The sequence below is a fragment of the Ranitomeya variabilis genome, chromosome 3 (assembly GCF_051348905.1).
Source record: "Ranitomeya variabilis isolate aRanVar5 chromosome 3, aRanVar5.hap1, whole genome shotgun sequence".
In the NCBI taxonomy this organism is placed as follows: Eukaryota; Metazoa; Chordata; class Amphibia; order Anura; family Dendrobatidae; genus Ranitomeya; species Ranitomeya variabilis.
The window spans coordinates 431951395-431971229 of NC_135234.1; the positions used below are offsets into that span (position 1 = coordinate 431951395).

At 42.1% G+C, this 19835-nt stretch overlaps 1 protein-coding gene across 4 annotated transcripts in view; it reads left to right on the forward strand.

Annotated features, from left to right (window-relative positions):
- The window catches only part of PHKG1 (phosphorylase kinase catalytic subunit gamma 1), a 104956-nt gene that overhangs the window by 78573 nt on the left and 6548 nt on the right, over positions 1-19835 (forward strand). For all 4 annotated transcript variants that reach the window (XM_077296414.1, XM_077296413.1, XM_077296411.1 and 1 more), the window contains exon 5: positions 10417-10482. In XM_077296414.1, the coding sequence (XP_077152529.1) occupies positions 10417-10482 (66 nt within the window). The remainder of the gene's footprint in view (positions 1-10416; positions 10483-19835) is intronic.

Below are 19835 nucleotides of genomic sequence, written 5' to 3' on the forward strand. Positions count from 1 at the left end.
TCCAGCAAAACTCAACAGCGCAGGCGCGCGCTGCTAGAAAAAAGGGGGGTCTATAGCGCATGCGTATGGTGGGGAATTACTAAAGCCTCACTGGGACATCGCGTATGGTGGAGAATTGCTGAAGCCTCACTAAGACAACGCGTATATAGAACAAAAATAAAGACATTAAAGTGCGCACTGTGAAAAAAAAAAAAAAAAAAAAAAAAAAAAAAGTGTTATTATTGATCTGCAGAATGTATGAGAGTGCATATAAGAATAAAAAGTGACATGATGATAATAGAAATACAGTGAGTGCCGGAATTGATAAAATAAGGACACAGGTGAGGGAATATAAGAAACAGTAAGAACAAAAGTAAGATAATTTGTTATAATATGAGTAAATGGTAAGAATCAGAATAATTAATATATAAATGGAAAACCCATAAGATATATTGTATAAATAAAGTAAAAGAAGTGCATGTCAATAACCATAAGAGATTATAATGACACTCAATAGTGACCAATACAAGAAAAAAATAGTATAATAAAGAAAAAGTGAAGTAAAGTGACATAAGTGCCAATAAAGTGGCTATAATAATAAATATAATAAATATGTCTTACTATTCAATTAATACCACTGATACAGCTCAACTCAGATAAAAGAAGACAACACAATATATGCTATAGTAAAGTGACATAAGTGCAATAAATACATATAATAATTGACAATACACCAAAGTAGTCGAAATATTGTACAGAAAATACATGACACGTGAAAAAAGATAAAACCCGTAATACTAATTAGACTAATATTATTATTAAAAAATCTCATACATGAATAAAGATGGGAAATAACAGTAACAAATATCCTGCAGCGACGCGCATATCCTCTTGGAGCAGTTGGTGATGACGTCCTCTTGAATACCATCAGATAATTTAACCACATATATTAACCCCCTAGGATATAAGGAATAAAATAACAGAATAAAACACTGACATACAACATATATGATTTATTTAAAAAAATAGGCCAGGATAAAAACAGACAGAAGACAGCAAAGTAGAAGTCATAAAGTGGCTGGAAAAAGGACCATCATGTAGGTAAAAAGGGAACAAAGCTATTGTGGTCATTCAATCCATGTGGAGAGATGGTGTTGAGTCTGTATATCCACCTTGTTTCCCTTTGAGCCAGGAGTCTCTTCCAATTTCCTCCCCGGGGGCCAATAAACACTCTGTCAATACCCTTAACACTCAACCCCATAGGGTCGCAATTGTGAAAGGCCTTGAAGTGGCGCGGTATTGGTTTCAATTTGGTAATGTCATCTTCAGTGGACGCATCTATGATGTCCAAAACATGCTCACGCACCCTGCGGCGAAGTTCACGCGATGTCATCCCCACATAGATGAGGCCGCAGGGGCAGGTGGCATGGTAAACCACTGCTTTGGTAGTGCATGTAATAGTGTGGGTGATTTTAAAAACTCTGTCCCCAACCGAATTCTGAAATTCGGTGGTATTACAGATATTTTTACATGCAACACAATATGCATGTAAAAATATCTGTAATACCACCGAATTTCAGAATTCGGTTGGGGACAGAGTTTTTAAAATCACCCACACTATTACATGCACTACCAAAGCAGTGGTTTACCATGCCACCTGCCCCTGCGGCCTCATCTATGTGGGGATGACATCGCGTGAACTTCGCCGCAGGGTGCGTGAGCATGTTTTGGACATCATAGATGCGTCCACTGAAGATGACATTACCAAATTGAAACCAATACCGCGCCACTTCAAGGCCTTTCACAATTGCGACCCTATGGGGTTGAGTGTTAAGGGTATTGACAGAGTGTTTATTGGCCCCCGGGGAGGAAATTGGAAGAGACTCCTGGCTCAAAGGGAAACAAGGTGGATATACAGACTCAACACCATCTCTCCACATGGATTGAATGACCACAATAGCTTTGTTCCCTTTTTACCTACATGATGGTCCTTTTTCCAGCCACTTTATGACTTCTACTTTGCTGTCTTCTGTCTGTTTTTATCCTGGCCTATTTTTTTTAATAAATCATATATGTTGTATGTCAGTGTTTTATTCTGTTATTTTATTCCTTATATCCTAGGGGGTTAATATATGTGGTTAAATTATCTGATGGTATTCAAGAGGACGTCATCACCAACTGCTCCAAGAGGATATGCGCGTCGCTGCAGGATATTTGTTACTGTTATTTCCCATCTTTATTCATGTATGAGATTTTTTAATAATAATATTAGTCTAATTAGTATTACGGGTTTTATCTTTTTTCACGTGTCATGTATTTTCTGTACAATATTTCGACTACTTTGGTGTATTGTCAATTATTATATGTATTTATTGCACTTATGTCACTTTACTATAGCATATATTGTGTTGTCTTCTTTTATCTGAGTTGAGCTGTATCAGTGGTATTAATTGAATAGTAAGACATATTTATTATATTTATTATTATAGCCACTTTATTGGCACTTATGTCACTTTACTTCACTTTTTCTTTATTATACTATTTTTTTCTTGTATTGGTCACTATTGAGTGTCATTATAATCTCTTATGGTTATTGACATGCACTTCTTTTACTTTATTTATACAATATATCTTATGGGTTTTCCATTTATATATTAATTATTCTGATTCTTACCATTTACTCATATTATAACAAATTATCTTACTTTTGTTCTTACTGTTTCTTATATTCCCTCACCTGTGTCCTTATTTTATCAATTCCGGCACTCACTGTATTTCTATTATCATCATGTCACTTTTTATTCTTATATGCACTCTCATACATTCTGCAGATCAATAATAACACTTTTTTTTTTTTTTTTTTTTTTTCACAGTGCGCACTTTAATGTCTTTATTTTTGTTCTATATACGCGTTGTCTTAGTGAGGCTTCAGCAATTCTCCACCATACGCGATGTCCCAGTGAGGCTTTAGTAATTCCCCACCATACGCATGCGCTATAGACCCCCCTTTTTTCTAGCAGCGCGCGCCTGCGCTGTTGAGTTTTGCTGGACGCCGGGCAGGTTTACGGCCGCGGCGTTGCACGTGCGAGGGTGCGCATTTACAAACAGGTATGCTTCCTGTCTCAGCAGCGCGCGCACGCGCCATGGGTTCCTCCTAGATGCCGGATATGCCTCCGGCGTTGCATTGCGATGTGGCTGTGCGGCGCATTTGCGCTATTAAGAAAATGCACTACACGATTGGAGTCACATGTACGGTAGGGGGGCTTAATGCATGTGTATTATTGATCACAGGTGGTGGTGTATTTACTTTTAAATTCTCTGTCCTCCCATTGGTCATGACCACTATATAACCCTATCTGGCCAGGACCCAACCACCCCGGACGAAGCATTTCGGTGCGAAACGCGCGTCGGGTGTGGTGGGTCCTTGGGTTCTTCCTCTCGGTAACTATACCAGCATTTAGACGCTATACTTATGTGATATGTGAGTGTTTCTGTCAAACTGTTCTCAGCTGCTTAATTTGGCCCATGGGCATTGTGCTATATCTTAAATGTGTATGTATTTATTACACTATATGCTGAAGGAATATTTAGACACTTGTCTTATAACCATTGCTATATATGCTCTGCCATAAACTACTCCCTGTTACTTTATTTTTGTGTCTATTGAGGTTGCTGCCTGTATGTGACCCACCATTGCTTCTGCACTGGTGGCTACCACCCCCTATTTTATATGCTACATATGTTGTTGTTTTTAAATCAATAAAAAATTTATATATAACTTTCAGTATATGGCCCTGATGTGAAGGTGTTTTGTTTTTGGTGTCGTTGTATGGATTTACCTTCATGGCTTTATTAGGGATATGATTTTGGTGTTTCATGACACAGGAGTGGCAATTTCAGCCCGCAAGAGCTTCCAGCTACAGAGAATAACAAAACTGCAAACTGGACAAAAGGTACAAAACAAAAGGACAAAGTCCACTTAGCTGATCAGCAGACTAGTAGCAGGAACATGCAACCGAAGGCTCTGGTTACAATGATGACCGGCAAGGAAAAGACTGGAGAGCAAGGCTAAATAGGAAACTCCCAAACACTGATGGAAGCAGGTGAACAGAAGCAGCAAAGTGCAAACAAGTCACCAGTACCACCAGCAACCACCAGGGGAGCCCAAAAAGCGGATACACAACACATTATACTGTGTATAAGAGAGCATCATACTGTGTATAGGGGAGCTGTACAGGGGGGAGACTTGGGACATTATTAAATGTAAAGTGGGCACTTATTGTTACAGGGGAACTCAGGTTACTGTGACTATCAAAGGGGCACACAGGGCAATATTACTTTCTAGGGGGCAAAATATGGGCACTGTTTTCTAGGGCACTTACACCCAGCATTACTATATTATAGAGGGGTGCCTTAGAGTTTAGAGGGCACACAGAACCACACAGCAGGGGCAGTAATAGGGACACATGCGGCAGCAGCGGCTCAGTATTGGGGTATCAGGTACAGTAATAGGGCCACATACAGCAGCAGCAGCTCAGTATTGGGGTACAGGTGCAGTAATAGGGACACATACGGCAGCAGCGGCTCAGTATTGGGGTGTCAGGTGCAGTAATAGGGACACATACAGCAGCAGCGGCTCAGTATTGGGGTATCAGGTGCAGTAATAGGGTCACATACGGCAGCAGCGGCTCAGTATTGGGGTATGAGGTGCAGTAATAGGGACACATGCGGCAGCAGCGGCTCAGCATTGGGGTATCAGCAGGATGAGGAGTTTGTGCAGGTTGGGAATAGATGGTGATGGGGCTGGAATGTGAGAAGTGAAATGTGTCTTTGTTGTATTCTCTGCAGCTGAGTCAGAGTAAGACATTATCTGTAACTGTGCTGTGATCTCTTATATGTTCTGTAGGACTGGTATCTACCACTGACCATATGGCGGTAATATCCATGTTGGTCATTATATAGAGATTATCTTCAGTAACATCGTGGTCATCTGCTGACGTTCTCCTCCACTATTAGGGCGCATCACCAAGTTGTAATCAAGGTTACCTGGTTAGGGGCCCACTCAGAAGCTTCGCCCCCCCTGAGCCAAAACCCTAGCTACGCCTCTGGAATAGATACATGCAGGTTCGGACTGGCCCATAGGGTAACAGGGGAATCCCCCTGTGGGCCCCTGTTCAGATCTGTGCCCCCAACCCCACTATATGGGCATTATTTGGCATAATTCAATTGATTCACTCTGTACATAAAAAAGCAGCATCTCATCATTCATTAACCAAACTACCCAGTTTATTATTATACTAGCTGTACTACCCGGCTTCGCCCGGGTTAATGACTGCTGTTAGCAAAATAGAATGTGTTAACAAAAATTTATTCTGCACACAAAAACCACAAAACAAATAGATAGAAATGTAATTATTAAAAGGCAAAAACTAAGCAAATAGAAGCATTTCACAACATATATTAGCTTTGTTATACTGAGAATGTCTTTGTTGCCTATATTAACCAATCAGAGCTCAGGTTAATTAACTGTAGCAAAATAGAAGCTGAGCTGTGATTGGTTGCTATTGGCAGCCTGATAAATCCCCAGCCAACAGGAAGCCCTCCCCCCTGGCAGTATATATTAGCTCACACATACACATAATACACAGGTCATGTGACTGACAGCTGCCGTATTTCCTATATGGTACATTTGTTGCTCTTGTAGTTTGCTTATTAATCAGATTTTTATTTTTGAAGGACAATACCAGACTTGTGTGTGTTTTAGGGCGAGTTTTATGTGTCAAGTTGTGTGTGTTGAGTTGCGTGTGGCGACATGCATGTAGCGACTTTTGTGAGATGAGTTTTGTGTGGCGACATGCGTGTAGCAACATTTTGTGTGTTGAGTTGCATGTGACAGGTTAGTGTAGCAAGTTGTGTGCAGCAAGATTTGTGCATGGCGAGTTTTGCGCGTGGCGAGTTTTATGTGTGGTGCATTTTGAGTATGTGCAAGTTTTGTGTGAGGCAACTTTTGCATGTGGTGCAACTTTTGTACATGTGGCAATTTTTCTGTGTGTGCAAGTTTTGCATGAGGTGAGTTTTCCATGAGGTGAGTTTTGCACGTGTGGCGAGTTTTGCGTGAGCCTAGTTTTGCATATGGCGAGTTTTGCATGTAGCGAGTTTTGAGTGGTGACTTTTGTGTTTCGACTTTTATGTGGCGAGGTTGGTGTGTGTGTGTGGTGAAATGTGTGCTGAGGGTGGTATATGTGTTCAAGCACGTGGTAGTGTGTGGCGCATTTTGTGTTTGTGTTCATATCCCCGTGTGTGGTGAGTATCCCATGTCGGGGCCCCACCTTAGCAACTGTACGGTATATACTCTTTGTCGCCATCGCTCTCATTCTTTAAGTCCTCATTGTTCACATCTGGCAGCTGTCAATTTTCCTCCAACACTTTTCCCTTCACTTTTTCCCCATTATGTAGATAGGAGCAAAATTGTTTGGTGAATTGGAACGCGCGGGGTTAAAATTTCACCTCACAACATAGCCTATGACGCTCTCGGGGTCCAGACGTGTGACTGTGCAAAATTTTGTGGCTGTAGCTGCGACGGTACAGATGCCAATCCCGGACATACACACATACATACATACACACATTCAGCTTTATATATTAGATATACCTGTATGTAATCTCCTGTATATAGTATATACCTGTGTGTCATCTCACCTATATATAGTATATATCTGTGTGTCATCTCCTGTATATAGTATATACCTGTATGTCATCTCCTCCTATACATAGCATATACCTGTGTCATCTCCTCCTGTATATACTATATACCTGTAGGTAATCTGCTCCTGTATATAGTATATACCTGTGTGTCATCTCCTCCTGTATATAGTATATACCTGTATGTCATCTCCTCCTGTATGTAGTATGTACCTGTATGTCATCTCCTCCTCTATATAGTATATACCTGTGTGTCATCTCTCCTGTATATAGTATATATCTGTGTGTCATCTCCTCCTGTATATAGTATATACCTGTGTGTCATCTCCCCTGTAAATAGTATATACCTGTGTGTCATCTCCTGTATATAGTATATAGCTGTATGCCATCTCCTCCTGTATTAGCCCTCGTTCACACGTTATTTGGTCAGTATTTTTACCTCAGTATTTGTAAGCTAAAATGGCAGCCTGATAAATCCCCAGCCAACAGTAAGCCCACCCCCTGGCAGTATATATTAGCTCACACATACACATAATAGACTGGTCATGTGACTGACAGCTGCCGGATTCCTATATGGTACATTTGTTGCTCTTGTAGTTTGTCTGCTTATTAATCAGATTTTTATTTTTGAAGGATACCAGACTTGTGTGTGTTTTAGGGCGAGTTTCGTGTGTCAAGTTGTGTGTGTTGAGTTGCGTGTGGCGACATGCATGTAGGGACTTTTGTGAGATGAGTTTTGTGTGGCGACATGCGTGTAGCAACTTTTTGTGTGTCGAGTTGCATGTGACAGGTTAGTGTAGCAAGTTGTGTGCAGCAAGTTTTGCGCATGGCGAGTTTTGCGCGTGGCGAGTTTTATGTGTGGTGCCTTTTGAGTATGTGCAAGTTTTGTGTGAGGCAACTTTTGCATGTGTTGCAACTTTTGTGCATGTGGCAATTTTTCTGCGTGTGGCAATTTTTCTGCGTGTGCAAGTTTTGCGTGTGGCGAGTTTTGCACGTGTGGCGAGTTTTGCATGTGGAGAGTTTTGCGCGTGGCGAGTTTTGAGCGGCGACTTTTGTGTTTCTACTTTTATGTGGCGAGGTTGGTGTATGTGTGGTGAAATGTGCACTGAGGGTGGTATATGTGTTCGAGCACGTGGTAGTGTGTGGCGCATTTTGTGTGTGTGTTCATATCCCCGTGGTGGTGTGATTATCCCATGTTGGGGCCCCACCTTAGCAACTGTACAGTATATACTCTTTGGTGCCATCGCTGTCATTCTTTAAGTCCCCCTTGTTCACATCTGGCAGCTGTTAATTTGCCTCCAACACTTTTCCTTTCATTTTTTCCCCATTATGTAGATAGGGGCAAAATTGTTTGGTGACTTGGAAAGCGCGGGGTTAAAATTTCACCTCACAATATAGCTTTGACGCTCTCAGGGTCCAGACGTGTGACTGTGCAAAATTTTGTGCCTGTAGCTGCGACGCCTCCAACACTTTTCCTTTCACTTTTTCCCCATTATGTAGATAGGGGCAAAATTGTTTGGTGAATTGGAAAGCGCGGGGTTAAAATTTCACCTCACAACATAGCCTATGACGCTCTCGGGGTCCAGACGTGTGACTGTGCAAAATTTTGTGGCTGTAGCTGCTACGGTTCAGATGCCAATCCCGGACATACATACATACATACATACATACACACACACACACATTCAGCTTTATATATTAGATAGAGATATAGCTAAGTTTGTGAATGAGGGTAGTGTAATATTTGTATGCAGGTGAAAAGTGGGCCCCCACAGTCAATGTTACTGGTGGGCCCTTAGCATCCCAGTCCGACACTGGATACACGGCTCAGCAGACAGTGTCACACAGGATAGGATTAGATACACAGCTCAGCAGACTGTATCACACAGAATAGGATTAGATACACAGCTCAGCAGACAGTAACACAAAGGATAGGATTAGGTACACAGCTCACAGACAGTATCACACAGGACAGAATTAGATACACAGCTCAGCAGACAGTATCACACATGATAGGATTAGATACACAGCTCAGCAACAGGATGTGCCAAAGGAGAGGACCTTTTCATTCCAAGAATTCCACTCATTCCATCTGATTTTCCTTTTGATTTTAAACGCCTCCAGTTTTTACTTTGACTGGCATTTGCAATGTCCATTAACAAGGCTCAGTGACAGTGCTTGAAAGTAGTAGAGAATGATTTGCAATCTCCATTCTTTTCTCATGGACAACTTTACGTGGCCTGTTCAAGAGTTGGAACTGCCAAAAATCTGTTCATCTTTGCACCGGAAGGAAAAACCAAAAATGTTGTTTTTCCAAAAGGCTCTTGAATGAGTTGAAAATAAAATACTATCAATACTTAGGTAATCGTTTAGTTAATTTGTGTTGCAAATCTGTAGTGTTGAGTATGTGATGTGAAATGTTTTTATGTGTAATATAATCATTATAATTTGTTATAACTAACCACAATTAGTTACTATGCCCAGGCAGTGCTGGGCTCTTCAGCTAGTCTATAATAATGAGGGGTTGTGTTGTGTCTACTACCTTCTGCTGACACGCTAAGAAGAACCACATGGCCCCCTGCCCTGCCACATTCACTATATTTCTTTTTAGCTCCTGCTGACTTTCTGACATAACTACATCCATTGATTTAGTGTTTAGAGCAGGGGTGGGGAACCTCATGCCCAAGGGCCGTTTCCAGCCCTCGATAACCTTTTATTAGGCCCCTGGGGTGCTTGGGCTGTCAGTTGTATAGACAGCCACCAGACCATTAATTTCTTCTTGCTCTGTGAGCATGCTCACACAGTCAGGACGTACTTTGTGGGGGAGGTAGCGTGCAATTTGTACGGCCCCTAAAAGATGGTATACTGTAAATACCAAATATCCCTTGGCAACTAAAAGATTTCCCACCCCTGGTTTAGAAGATGTTTCAGCCACCTTCATTTACACATTACCATGATGGCGAAATCCTCTTTATTTACCTTGAGAAGCTGCCATAATTTTCATTCTCTGGCTCTACTGGACAGGGGGCATCTAAAATTTAAAAAGGTAGGCCACCACTTATTGATGGTCTATCCATAGGATAGATAGTCCATCAATATCTAATCAGAGGGGGGCACATCACCTTGCACCTCCACCAATCATCTGTCATCAGCACCAGCCGGAAGTTTCCGCATGCTGACGGAACACAAGAACTCAGTCAAAACCATAGTGGCTGCGGCTGGGTTCCCTATATCCACCACCTATTTATTTGATTAAAAGGTACATCCGCATTACCCAGCCACTAGATAAATGACAGGGCTGCTGTATTCCGGCAGCATCCGAGTACATACGTCTGCCGCCGGTAACAGCTGGTCGGCGGGGGTGCCAGGCATTGCACTCCCACTTATCATCGTATCCTAGAAATAGGCCATCAATAAAAAAAAGTACTAGCCAAATCTTTAACTCTATAGAAGCTAAACAGATTAACACATTTGTGGGGAAAAATACAGCATATTTTATAATTCCTGCTCATTCCGGACACAGAGTTCCAGAGGCCGATCCTAATCAATGATTGTCAGTTATCTCTCTATGCACACTGATTCAGCCCATTAGGCCCACTGGATCTTTGTGCCCCAAATGAGCAGCGATTTCTATAAAATACATGTAGCCTTTTCCCACCAACATCTCTTTCTAAGCTGTTCAGTTCTCTTTGACAATAAAAGATAACTCGTAATTATAAATGATGTGTCTTCTAGGATGAAAAGAGGAGAACTGTTTGATTATCTGACGGAACAAGTCACCCTTAGCGAGAAGGAAACAAGGTAATTACCTGAATTAATTAAAAGCTCATCAGAATAGTGAAACTTGTGATGATAAGGCATGGTGAATTAAAGGGAATTGGTTACAAGGATTTTGTTTCCCCATCTGAGAGCAGCATGATGCAGGGATAGAGCCAATGATTCTGGCGAAGTATCACCTACGGGAACGCTTGCCGCAGTTTTAATAAAATCATTGTTTTATTTGCTGCAGGTCTACCAGTTCTCTGAATGCTGATCTCAGTATAACACCATCCACACCACTGATTGGTTTCTGTGTACACTGTGCATAGGCAGAAAACTGCCAGTCTTAGGGGCAGGTTAATACAGAGCTCATAAATATGGAGGACTACATGGCAGCAGGTTTACTGGTCCTTTAATGATAATCTCATGCTGATTAACCCCTTTTCAGCCTTAGACGTATCCACACGTTTCGGTTGGGAAGGACTTCCTGACCTTGGACATGTTGTAGCGATTTTTTGTGCACAGGAGCTGAGCACGCACGATCATCTCTAGGTGTTCAGCGAATCTGATAGCTCACACCTGGCTCCCACTGCTAGGAGCGCTGCCCGCTAACAGTTTAGCCCCCTAAATGTTGTGATCGATATCAATCTATCAATCACTGCATTTAGAAGGCAGGGAGAGGTCCCCCTCTGATTGGCGCCCCCATGATGTCTTTGCGAAAGCCCAATTGTTGCCATGGTGACCTGAGGTCTTCATAATGCAAGTTTGTTTAGAGCATGGTCTATCAAGCTTGTGTGACAGTACAAAACTGACAGTTATAAAGCATTGCTATACCTTATAACAGCAATCACACTGAAAAAAAGAAAAAAGAAGTAAAAAAAAATTGTAAAAAGATATGAGAAAAAAAATCAGAAAATAACATTACCTATATATATATATATATATATGTATATATACACACTCACCGGCCACTTTATTAGGTACACCATGCTAGTAACGGGTTGGACCCCCTTTTGCCTTCAGAACTGCCTCAATTCTTCGTGGCATAGATTCAACAAGGTGCTGGAAGCATTCCTCAGAGATTTTGGTCCATATTGACATGATGGCATCACACAGTTGCCGCAGATTTGTCGGCTGCACATCCCAAAGATGCTCCATACAAGGCAGGATGGATCCATGCTTTCATGTTGTTTACGCCAAATTCTGACCCTACCATCCGAATGTCGCAGCAGAAATCGAGACTCATCAGACCAAGCAACGTTTTTCCAATCTTCTACTGTCCAATTTCGATGAGCTTGTACAAATTGTAGCCTCAGTTTCCTGTTCTTAGCTGAAAGGAGTGGTACCCGGTGTGGTCTTCTGCTGCTGTAGCCCATCTGCCTCAAAGTTCGATGCACTGTGCGTTCAGAGATGCTCTTAGGCCTACCTTGGTTGTAACGGGTGGCGATTTGAGTCACTGTTGCCTTTCTATCAGCTCGAACCAGTCTGCCCATTCTCCTCTGACCTCTGGCATCAACAAGGCATTTCCGCCCACAGAACTGCCGCTCACTGGATTTTTTTTCTTTTTCGGACCATTCTCTGTAAACCCTAGAGATGGTTGTGCGTGAAAATCCCAGTAGATCAGCAGTTTCTGAAATACTCAGACCAGCCCTTCTGGCACCAACAACCATGCCACGTTCAAAGGCACTCAAATCACCTTTCTTCCCCATACTGATGCTCGGTTTGAACTGCAGGAGATTGTCTTGACCATGTCTACATGCCTAAATGCACTGAGTTGCCGCCATGTGATTGGCTGATTAGAAATTAAGTGTTAACAACAAGTTGGACAGGTGTACCTAATAAAGTGGCCGGTGAGTGTATATATATATATATATATATATGTATATGCAGTATACATACACGCATATTATATATATCATACCGCCAAACTAAAAGTGGAATAAAGCGTGATCAAAAAGATGACTGTAAATAAAAATGGTACAGCAGAAAACGTCATCTTGACCCGCAAAAAAATAAGCGACCATACAGCGGAAAAATAAATTTATAGCTCTAAGGCTGCCGTCACACTAGCAGTATTTGGTCAGTATTTTACATCAGTATTTGTAAGCCAAAACCAGGAGTGGAACAATTAAAGTATAAGTATAAGGGTACGTCTCCACGGTCCGTTTCGCCGGCGGGATCGCCGCAGCGGCGAAGCCGCTCGGCGCTAAGCCCCGCCCCCTTAATGGGACGCGATGGTGCCGGATGTGTACAGTACACATCCGGGATCATCGCACCCCTCGCCATAGGGCCCTGTGATATGCCTTGGGGTATGTTTCCACGGTCAGTAAACGCTGCTTGTTTGACGCTGCAGCGTCAAACAAGCAGCGTCCAGATGTTCCAGCATAGTGGAGGGGATTTTATGAAATCCCGTCTCCACTATGCGTGGAAACCCGCACGCGGCGGCCCTGCGACTACGGACATGCTGCGCGTCTTTTCAGAAAGCAGCATGTCCATACACCTTGCGGGGACGCAGCGTCCCCGCAAGGCGTATCACAGGGCCCTATGGCGAGGGGTGCGATGATCCCGGATGTGTACTGTACACATCCGGCACCATCGCGTCCCATTAAGGGGGCGGGGCTTAGCGCCGAGCGGCTTCGCCGCTGCGGCGATCCCGCCGGCGAAACGGACCGTGGAGACGTACCCTTGCAGGGACGCTGCGTCCCCGCAAGGTGTACGGACATGCTGCGTTCTGAAAAGACGCGCAGCATGTCCGGAGTCGCAGGGCCGCCGCGTGCGGGTTTCCACGCATAGTGGAGACGGGATTTCATAAAATCCCCTCCACTATGCTGGAACATCTGGACGCTGCTTGTTTGACGCTGCAGCGTCAAACAAGCAGCGTTTACTGACCGTGGAAACATACCCTAATAGAAACATATGCACCACTTCTGTATTTATCACCCACTTCTGGTTTTGGCTGAGAAACACTGATGTAAAACACTGACCAAATACTGCTAGTGTGACGGCAGCCTAAGAATAAAGTGATGCAAAAATAATTATTTTTTCTATACGATACCTTTATTGTGTAAAATTGCCAATACATAAAAAATTACATAAATGAGGTATCGCTGTAATCGTACTGACCCAAAGAATAAAGCTGCTTTACCAATTTTACCACACTTGGAACAGCATTAAAAAAAACCAAACCCAACTCATGTATTTCTGAGTTTGTTAATTCTACCTCCCAAAATTTGAAATTGAAGGTGATCAAAAAATGTTATGAAAAAAGGTAGCAATCCAGCAAAATAGAGGCATGTCATCAGAAAAAAATAAAATATAGCTTTTTATTTAGCTAGTTAAACTAGAAAGCTCCATGTAAAAGGGCAACAGTGCAAGTCAATATTAATGACAAGACCTACGTATTTCGACATTAGGCCAGCGTCACACTACCGTAGAAAACAGGCGAGTGCTATGAAAGAAAACATGCGCTGCTGTGACAAATAATGAATCCAGATATAGTTGTAAGGTGTTCGGGTGGTTTATTCAACGCGTTTCGAAGCTCATGGCTTCTTCTTCAGGAAGTTTCCACACAAAGATATATCTTTGTGTGGAAACTTCCTGAAGAAGAAGCCATGAGCTTCAAAACGCGTTGAATAAACCACCCGAACACCTTACAACTATATCTGGATTCATTATTTGTCACAGCAGCGCAGATTTTATCCACATTCATCTATTATAACGTCTCTAAGAGGTCGCAGCGCCGACCTGTGGATCTGCAGCAGCTGACAAATTACACGCCTTTACTTTGCACCATCAGGTGAGCAGTTCTCTCATAATTCTTTAAGAGCAGTCCTGAGGATAAGACCCTATTTGCGCTTTTTTGTCTCCTATTTCTTCTATACTATGAAAGAAAACATCGCATAGCACTCGGACCAGTGTTAATCAATGGGACAGCTCACATCAGCGTTTATTTTCTCAGGCGTATTCTATGTGCGTGTAAAATCACATAATGCTGCAATTGTCACCGAGACTCGCCAATGCAAGCCTATGGGTGCGAAAAAAAAATCGCACAGCACTCGAACCATGCTAGTGCTGTCTGATTTTATTGCACCGGTGTCCTTTGAAATGCCGGCAATTCATGTGCTGCATGCAGTAAAATCACACTGACAGGTTAGAATAGAATAGATAAAATATATATATATATGTATATATTGCATAGATAGATAGATACAAGAAAAGCTGGCAATTCAGCAGCCACGTACAGTAATATCACAACGTGACAGGTTAGAATAGAATAGATAAAAAAGATATATACACATAGGATAGATAGATATATAGATGTGACACACAGTGACGCACACATATATTTGTATATATATTACATAGATAGATAGATAAAAGAAAAGCCGGCAATTCATCTCCCATGTACTGTAAAATCACAGCAGTTGCTGACAGGATAGAAGAGATGGATTACATACAGTAAATTCAAATAGAATTGGTAGATATACAGATGTCTGTGACAAATGCAATTAGTGCTTTGTGTATGCATCTTACTGTACATGTATTTAATTAATATAAGATTAGTTTTCAGAAAAAAATGGCGTGGGCTCCCGTGCAATTTTTGTGACCAGCAGAGGGAAAGCTGATGGCTGGTGCCCGATGTTTATTGCCTGGGAAGGAGGTAATACCAATGGAGCTTCCCAGGCTATTAATATCAGCTCACAACTGTATACTTAGCCTTTACTGGCTATTAGAATGAGGGTCCCTAAAAAAATTACAATATAATTAATATCCAGCAAAGGCTATGCAGCGGCAGGCTGATATTAATATCCTAGGAAGGGGCCATGGATACTGCCCCCCCAGCCTAAAAACATCATCTCTCAGCCTCCCCAGAAAAGGCTCATCTCTAAGATGTGCCAATTCTGGCACTTAGCCTCGCTCTTCCCACTTGCCCTGTAGCTGTACTAACCCAATAGTCACATTGTATGAAAACACAGACACCCAGAAAAAAGTCCTTTAATTGAAAGAATGACACAGACTCTTTTAATAATCTTAATTAAACCATATTTACGACCTCGCCCATTCCACCGATGCCCTTGTCATCTGCAAAAGAGTTAAAAATAAAAAACAACAATATTCCTCACCTTTTTGCAGAGATGATAATCCATCTGTCCCATGACAGGTCTAGCTCTGCTACATCTAGATGGCAGGCTGCATGGTTGCATGATGCAACCATACAGCCTGTTATCCAGCAGACACTGAGCACCGTGTGCTTAGTGTCTCCATGTGAACGCCTACTCCCTGTCTGAGAGCACCGCGAGCGTGAGAATGTTCTCCTGCTCGCGGTGCCTTCAGACAGGTCCAGCAGGTTCACAGCCAATGAACTCACTCCACCTTTCTGATGTCAGCTTGAGCGCAGTGGGAAATGTGTGTATATATATAAATATATATATATATACAGTATATACATATGCACTGCTCAAAAAAATAAAGGGAATACTAAAATACCACATCCTAGATATCACTGAATGAAATATTACAGTTGTAAATCTTTATTCATTACATAGTGGAATGTGTTGAGAACAAATAAAACCTAAAAATTATCAAAGTAAATCACAACTAATATCCCACGGCTGCAATGCCTTTATCTTGCAGGAACTGCTGACACACTCCAGCCACATGTGGTCTAGCATTGTCCTGCATTAGGAGGAACCCAGGGCCAACCGCACCAGCATATGGACTCACAAGGGGTCTGAGGATCTCATCTCGGTACCTAATGGCAGTCAGGCTACCTCTGGTGAGCACATGGAGGGCTGTACGGCCCTCCAAAGAAATGCCACCCCACACCATTACTGACCCACTGCCAAACTGGTCATGCTGAAGGATGTTGCAGGCAGCAGATCGCTCTCCATGGCGTCTCCAGACAACTCTGTCACGTCTGTCACACGTGCTCATTGTGAACCTGCTTTCATCTGTGAAGAGCACAGGGTGCCAGAGGCGAATTTGCCAATCCTGGTGTTCTGTGGCAAATGCCAAGCATCCTCATGGTGTTGGGCTGTGAGCACAACCCCCATCTGTGGACGTCGGGCACTCAGACCATCCTCATGGAGTTGGCTTCTAACCGTTTGTGCAGACACATGCACATTTGTGGCCTGCTGGAGGTCATTTTGCAGGGCTCTGGCAGTGCTCCTCCTGTTCCTCCTTACACAAAGGCTGAGGTAGCGGTCCTGCTGCTGGGTTGTTGCCCTCCCACGGCCCCCTCCGCATCTCCAGGTGTACTGGCCTGTCTCCTGGTAGCGCCTCCAACCTCTGGACACGACACTGACAGACACTGCAAACCTTCTTGCCACAGCTCGCATTGATGTGCCATCCTGGATGAGCTGCACTTCCTGAGCCACTTGTGTGGGTTGTAGAGTCCATCTCATGCTACCACGAGCGTGAAAGCACAACCAACATTCAAAAGTGACCAAAACATCAGCCAGAAAGCATTGGTACTGAGATGTGGTCTGTGGTCCCCACCTGCAGAACCACTGCTTTATTGAGGGTGTCTTGATAATTGCCAATAATTTCCATGTGTTGTCTATTCCATTTGCACAACAGCATGTGAATTTGATTGTCAATCAGTGTTGCTTCCTAAGTGGACAGTTTGATTTCACAGAAGTTTGATTTACTTGGAGTTATAGTCTGTTGTTTATGTGTTCCCTTTATTTTTTTGAGCAGTGTATATATATATATATATATATATATATATATATATATATATATATACACTGCTATATATAAATATATATATGTGTGTGTGTGTGTGTTTTGACGAATATTTCCTTTTAAAACTATGTGTGAATGACATAGAGAATTGCTCTATTTAAAAGCTTATGTTAAAATCACATTGCACTCGGATAGCAATCGCACTGCATTCGGATGTAAATCGAATGCTTTGTGTGAAAAATCTGATTGTTCTCGCATTACACTCGTGCGACTCTCGACAGGGAGACTCGGAGCAATTTTTCATACGTGTAGTATGACTCCGGCCTTAGTCTTATTCAGACACTTGAGTTGAGTGGAAGCAGCGCTATGTCAGAGCGCGATCCATGCCACTGCAGTATAAATTTCTGAGTACCAAGTTTATTGCTACTACTGGACTATGGGTTAGAATTAGAACCCTACTTGGGTACCTGAATCACTCACTAGGAGTGCTTCATATTCATTCTCTACACAGCAAACTGAGAGCTCAATTTTTTCCTATTAGCTTTTATAAAAATTTGAAGCTAAAACAACATTTCAGCAGTAAAAATGTAATTATTCTTTCTTCACCACCCAGTGGTATAAATTTCTGTGAGGCACATGTGGTGTCATCATGCTCACTGCACCCCTAGATGAATTCATTGAGAGGTGTCGTTTGTAAAATGACGTCACTTATGGTGTTTGCTGTTTAGGCACCTCAGGAGCTCTGCCAATGTGACATTGCACTCTCAAACCATTCCAGCATAATCTGAACTCCAATATGGCGCCTCTTCCCTTCTGAGCTTTGCACCGTGCCTCAAAAGTAGTTTTCGACCACATATGGGGTATCGGTGTATTCAGGTGAAATTGCACAACAAATTGTATTGTCCATTTTGCTCCTTTTACCATTGTGAAAATGAAAAATTCAGAGCAAAACCAATATTTCTCCAGAATTTTTTTTTTCATTTTCACAGTTCAACTTTATAAACTTATGTGACGTACTTGATGGTTCAAAGTGCTCACCACCTGTCTAGATAAAATCATTGAGGGCTCTAGTTTCCAAAATGGCGTTACCTGTGGTGTTTACACTGTTTTGGTCCATCAGTGGGTCCCCAAACCCATCATGACATCTGCTAACGATTCCAGCCAATTTTGCGTTCAAAAACTGAAATGTTTTTTTCGATTCCTGACGTGGAACGTAGTAGTTTCCTCCCATATATAGGGTATTAGTGTACTCAGGAAAAATTGCCCAATAAATTGCATGATGCAGTTTCTCCTGTCACCCTTGTGAAAATAAAATATTTGCGGCTAAATGAACGTTTTTGTGTGAAAAATTTGATTTTTTTTTTATTTTCAAAGCTCAACGATTTAAATGTATGTGAAGCCCCTGAGAGTTTAAGGTGCTCACCACACATCTAGATACATTCCTAATTTCCAAATTGTGGTCAGTTGTTTAGGCACATCAGGGGCTCTCTAAACGCGACGTGGTATCCGCTAATGATTCTAGCAAATTTTGCGTTAAAAAAGTTAAATGGTGCTCTTTCCCTTCCAAGCACTGCCGTGCGCCCAAACCGTAGTTTCCTCCACATATGAGATATCAGTGTACTCAGAAAACATTGCTCAACAAATTGTACTGTGCATTTTCTCCTGTTGCGCTTGTGAAAATGCCAAATTTGGGGCTAAAAGACCATTTTTTGGGGAAAAATTTGACGTTTTATTTTCAAGGCGCCACTTTATAAACTTCTGTGAAGCACCTGTCGGTTCAAAGTGCTCACCTTACACCTATATATGTTATTTGTGGGGCCTAGTTTTCAAAATGGCATCACTTGTGGGGGTTTCCACTGTTTAGTCAAATAAGGGGCTGTCCAAACGCGACATGGAGTCCGCTAATGATTCCAGCAAATTTTGCGTTCAAAATGTCAAATGGCGCTCCTTCCCATCTGAGCCCTGCCGTGTGCCCCAACAGTAGTTTTCCTGCACATATGGAGTATTGGGGTACTCATGAGAAATTGCAGAACAAATTATATGGTGCTTTTAATCCTGTTATTGTGAAAATGCAAAATTTGGGGCTAAAAGAAAATTTTTTGTGGGAAAAAATATAATTTTTATTTTCATGGCTATTTGTTATAAACTTTTGTGAAGCACCTTGGGGTTTCAAAGTGCTTGCCACACATCTAGATACATTCCTATGGGGTTTAGTTTCCAAAATGGGATTACTACTTGTTAGGCACCTCAGGTGAAGTGGTTAATCTATGATTTTATAAAAACTACACTAACCAGCCTAGTAATACATTGCTGGAATCAGGCTCTCTGTCTCTACATTATACTCCTCATAGATTAGATGGCAAAAACCTGAAGGCAGATTCCCTTTAAAGGGAATTTGTCAGTAGGATCAACCCTCCTAAACTGTATATATGGGCATTGTAGGTCATAGGAAGCTGAATAAAATTATACCTTGATGACCTATTCAGATCTATGGGCAGGACACTGATCTACAGTACATGAGAATCTGCCTCCAGAGATTATTATAAATAAAATGGGATGTTGTCAGTGTGAGACATGTAACTAGAACAGACCAATAAAGCTGAAAGTTGCCTCATAACAAACACGTTTGCAGCTGCAGCTCTCACAACTTCGCTGCATTTCAACAATATTGCAACCCTGTCTGCCTGTGAGGTAAAAGCTGAGCAGAA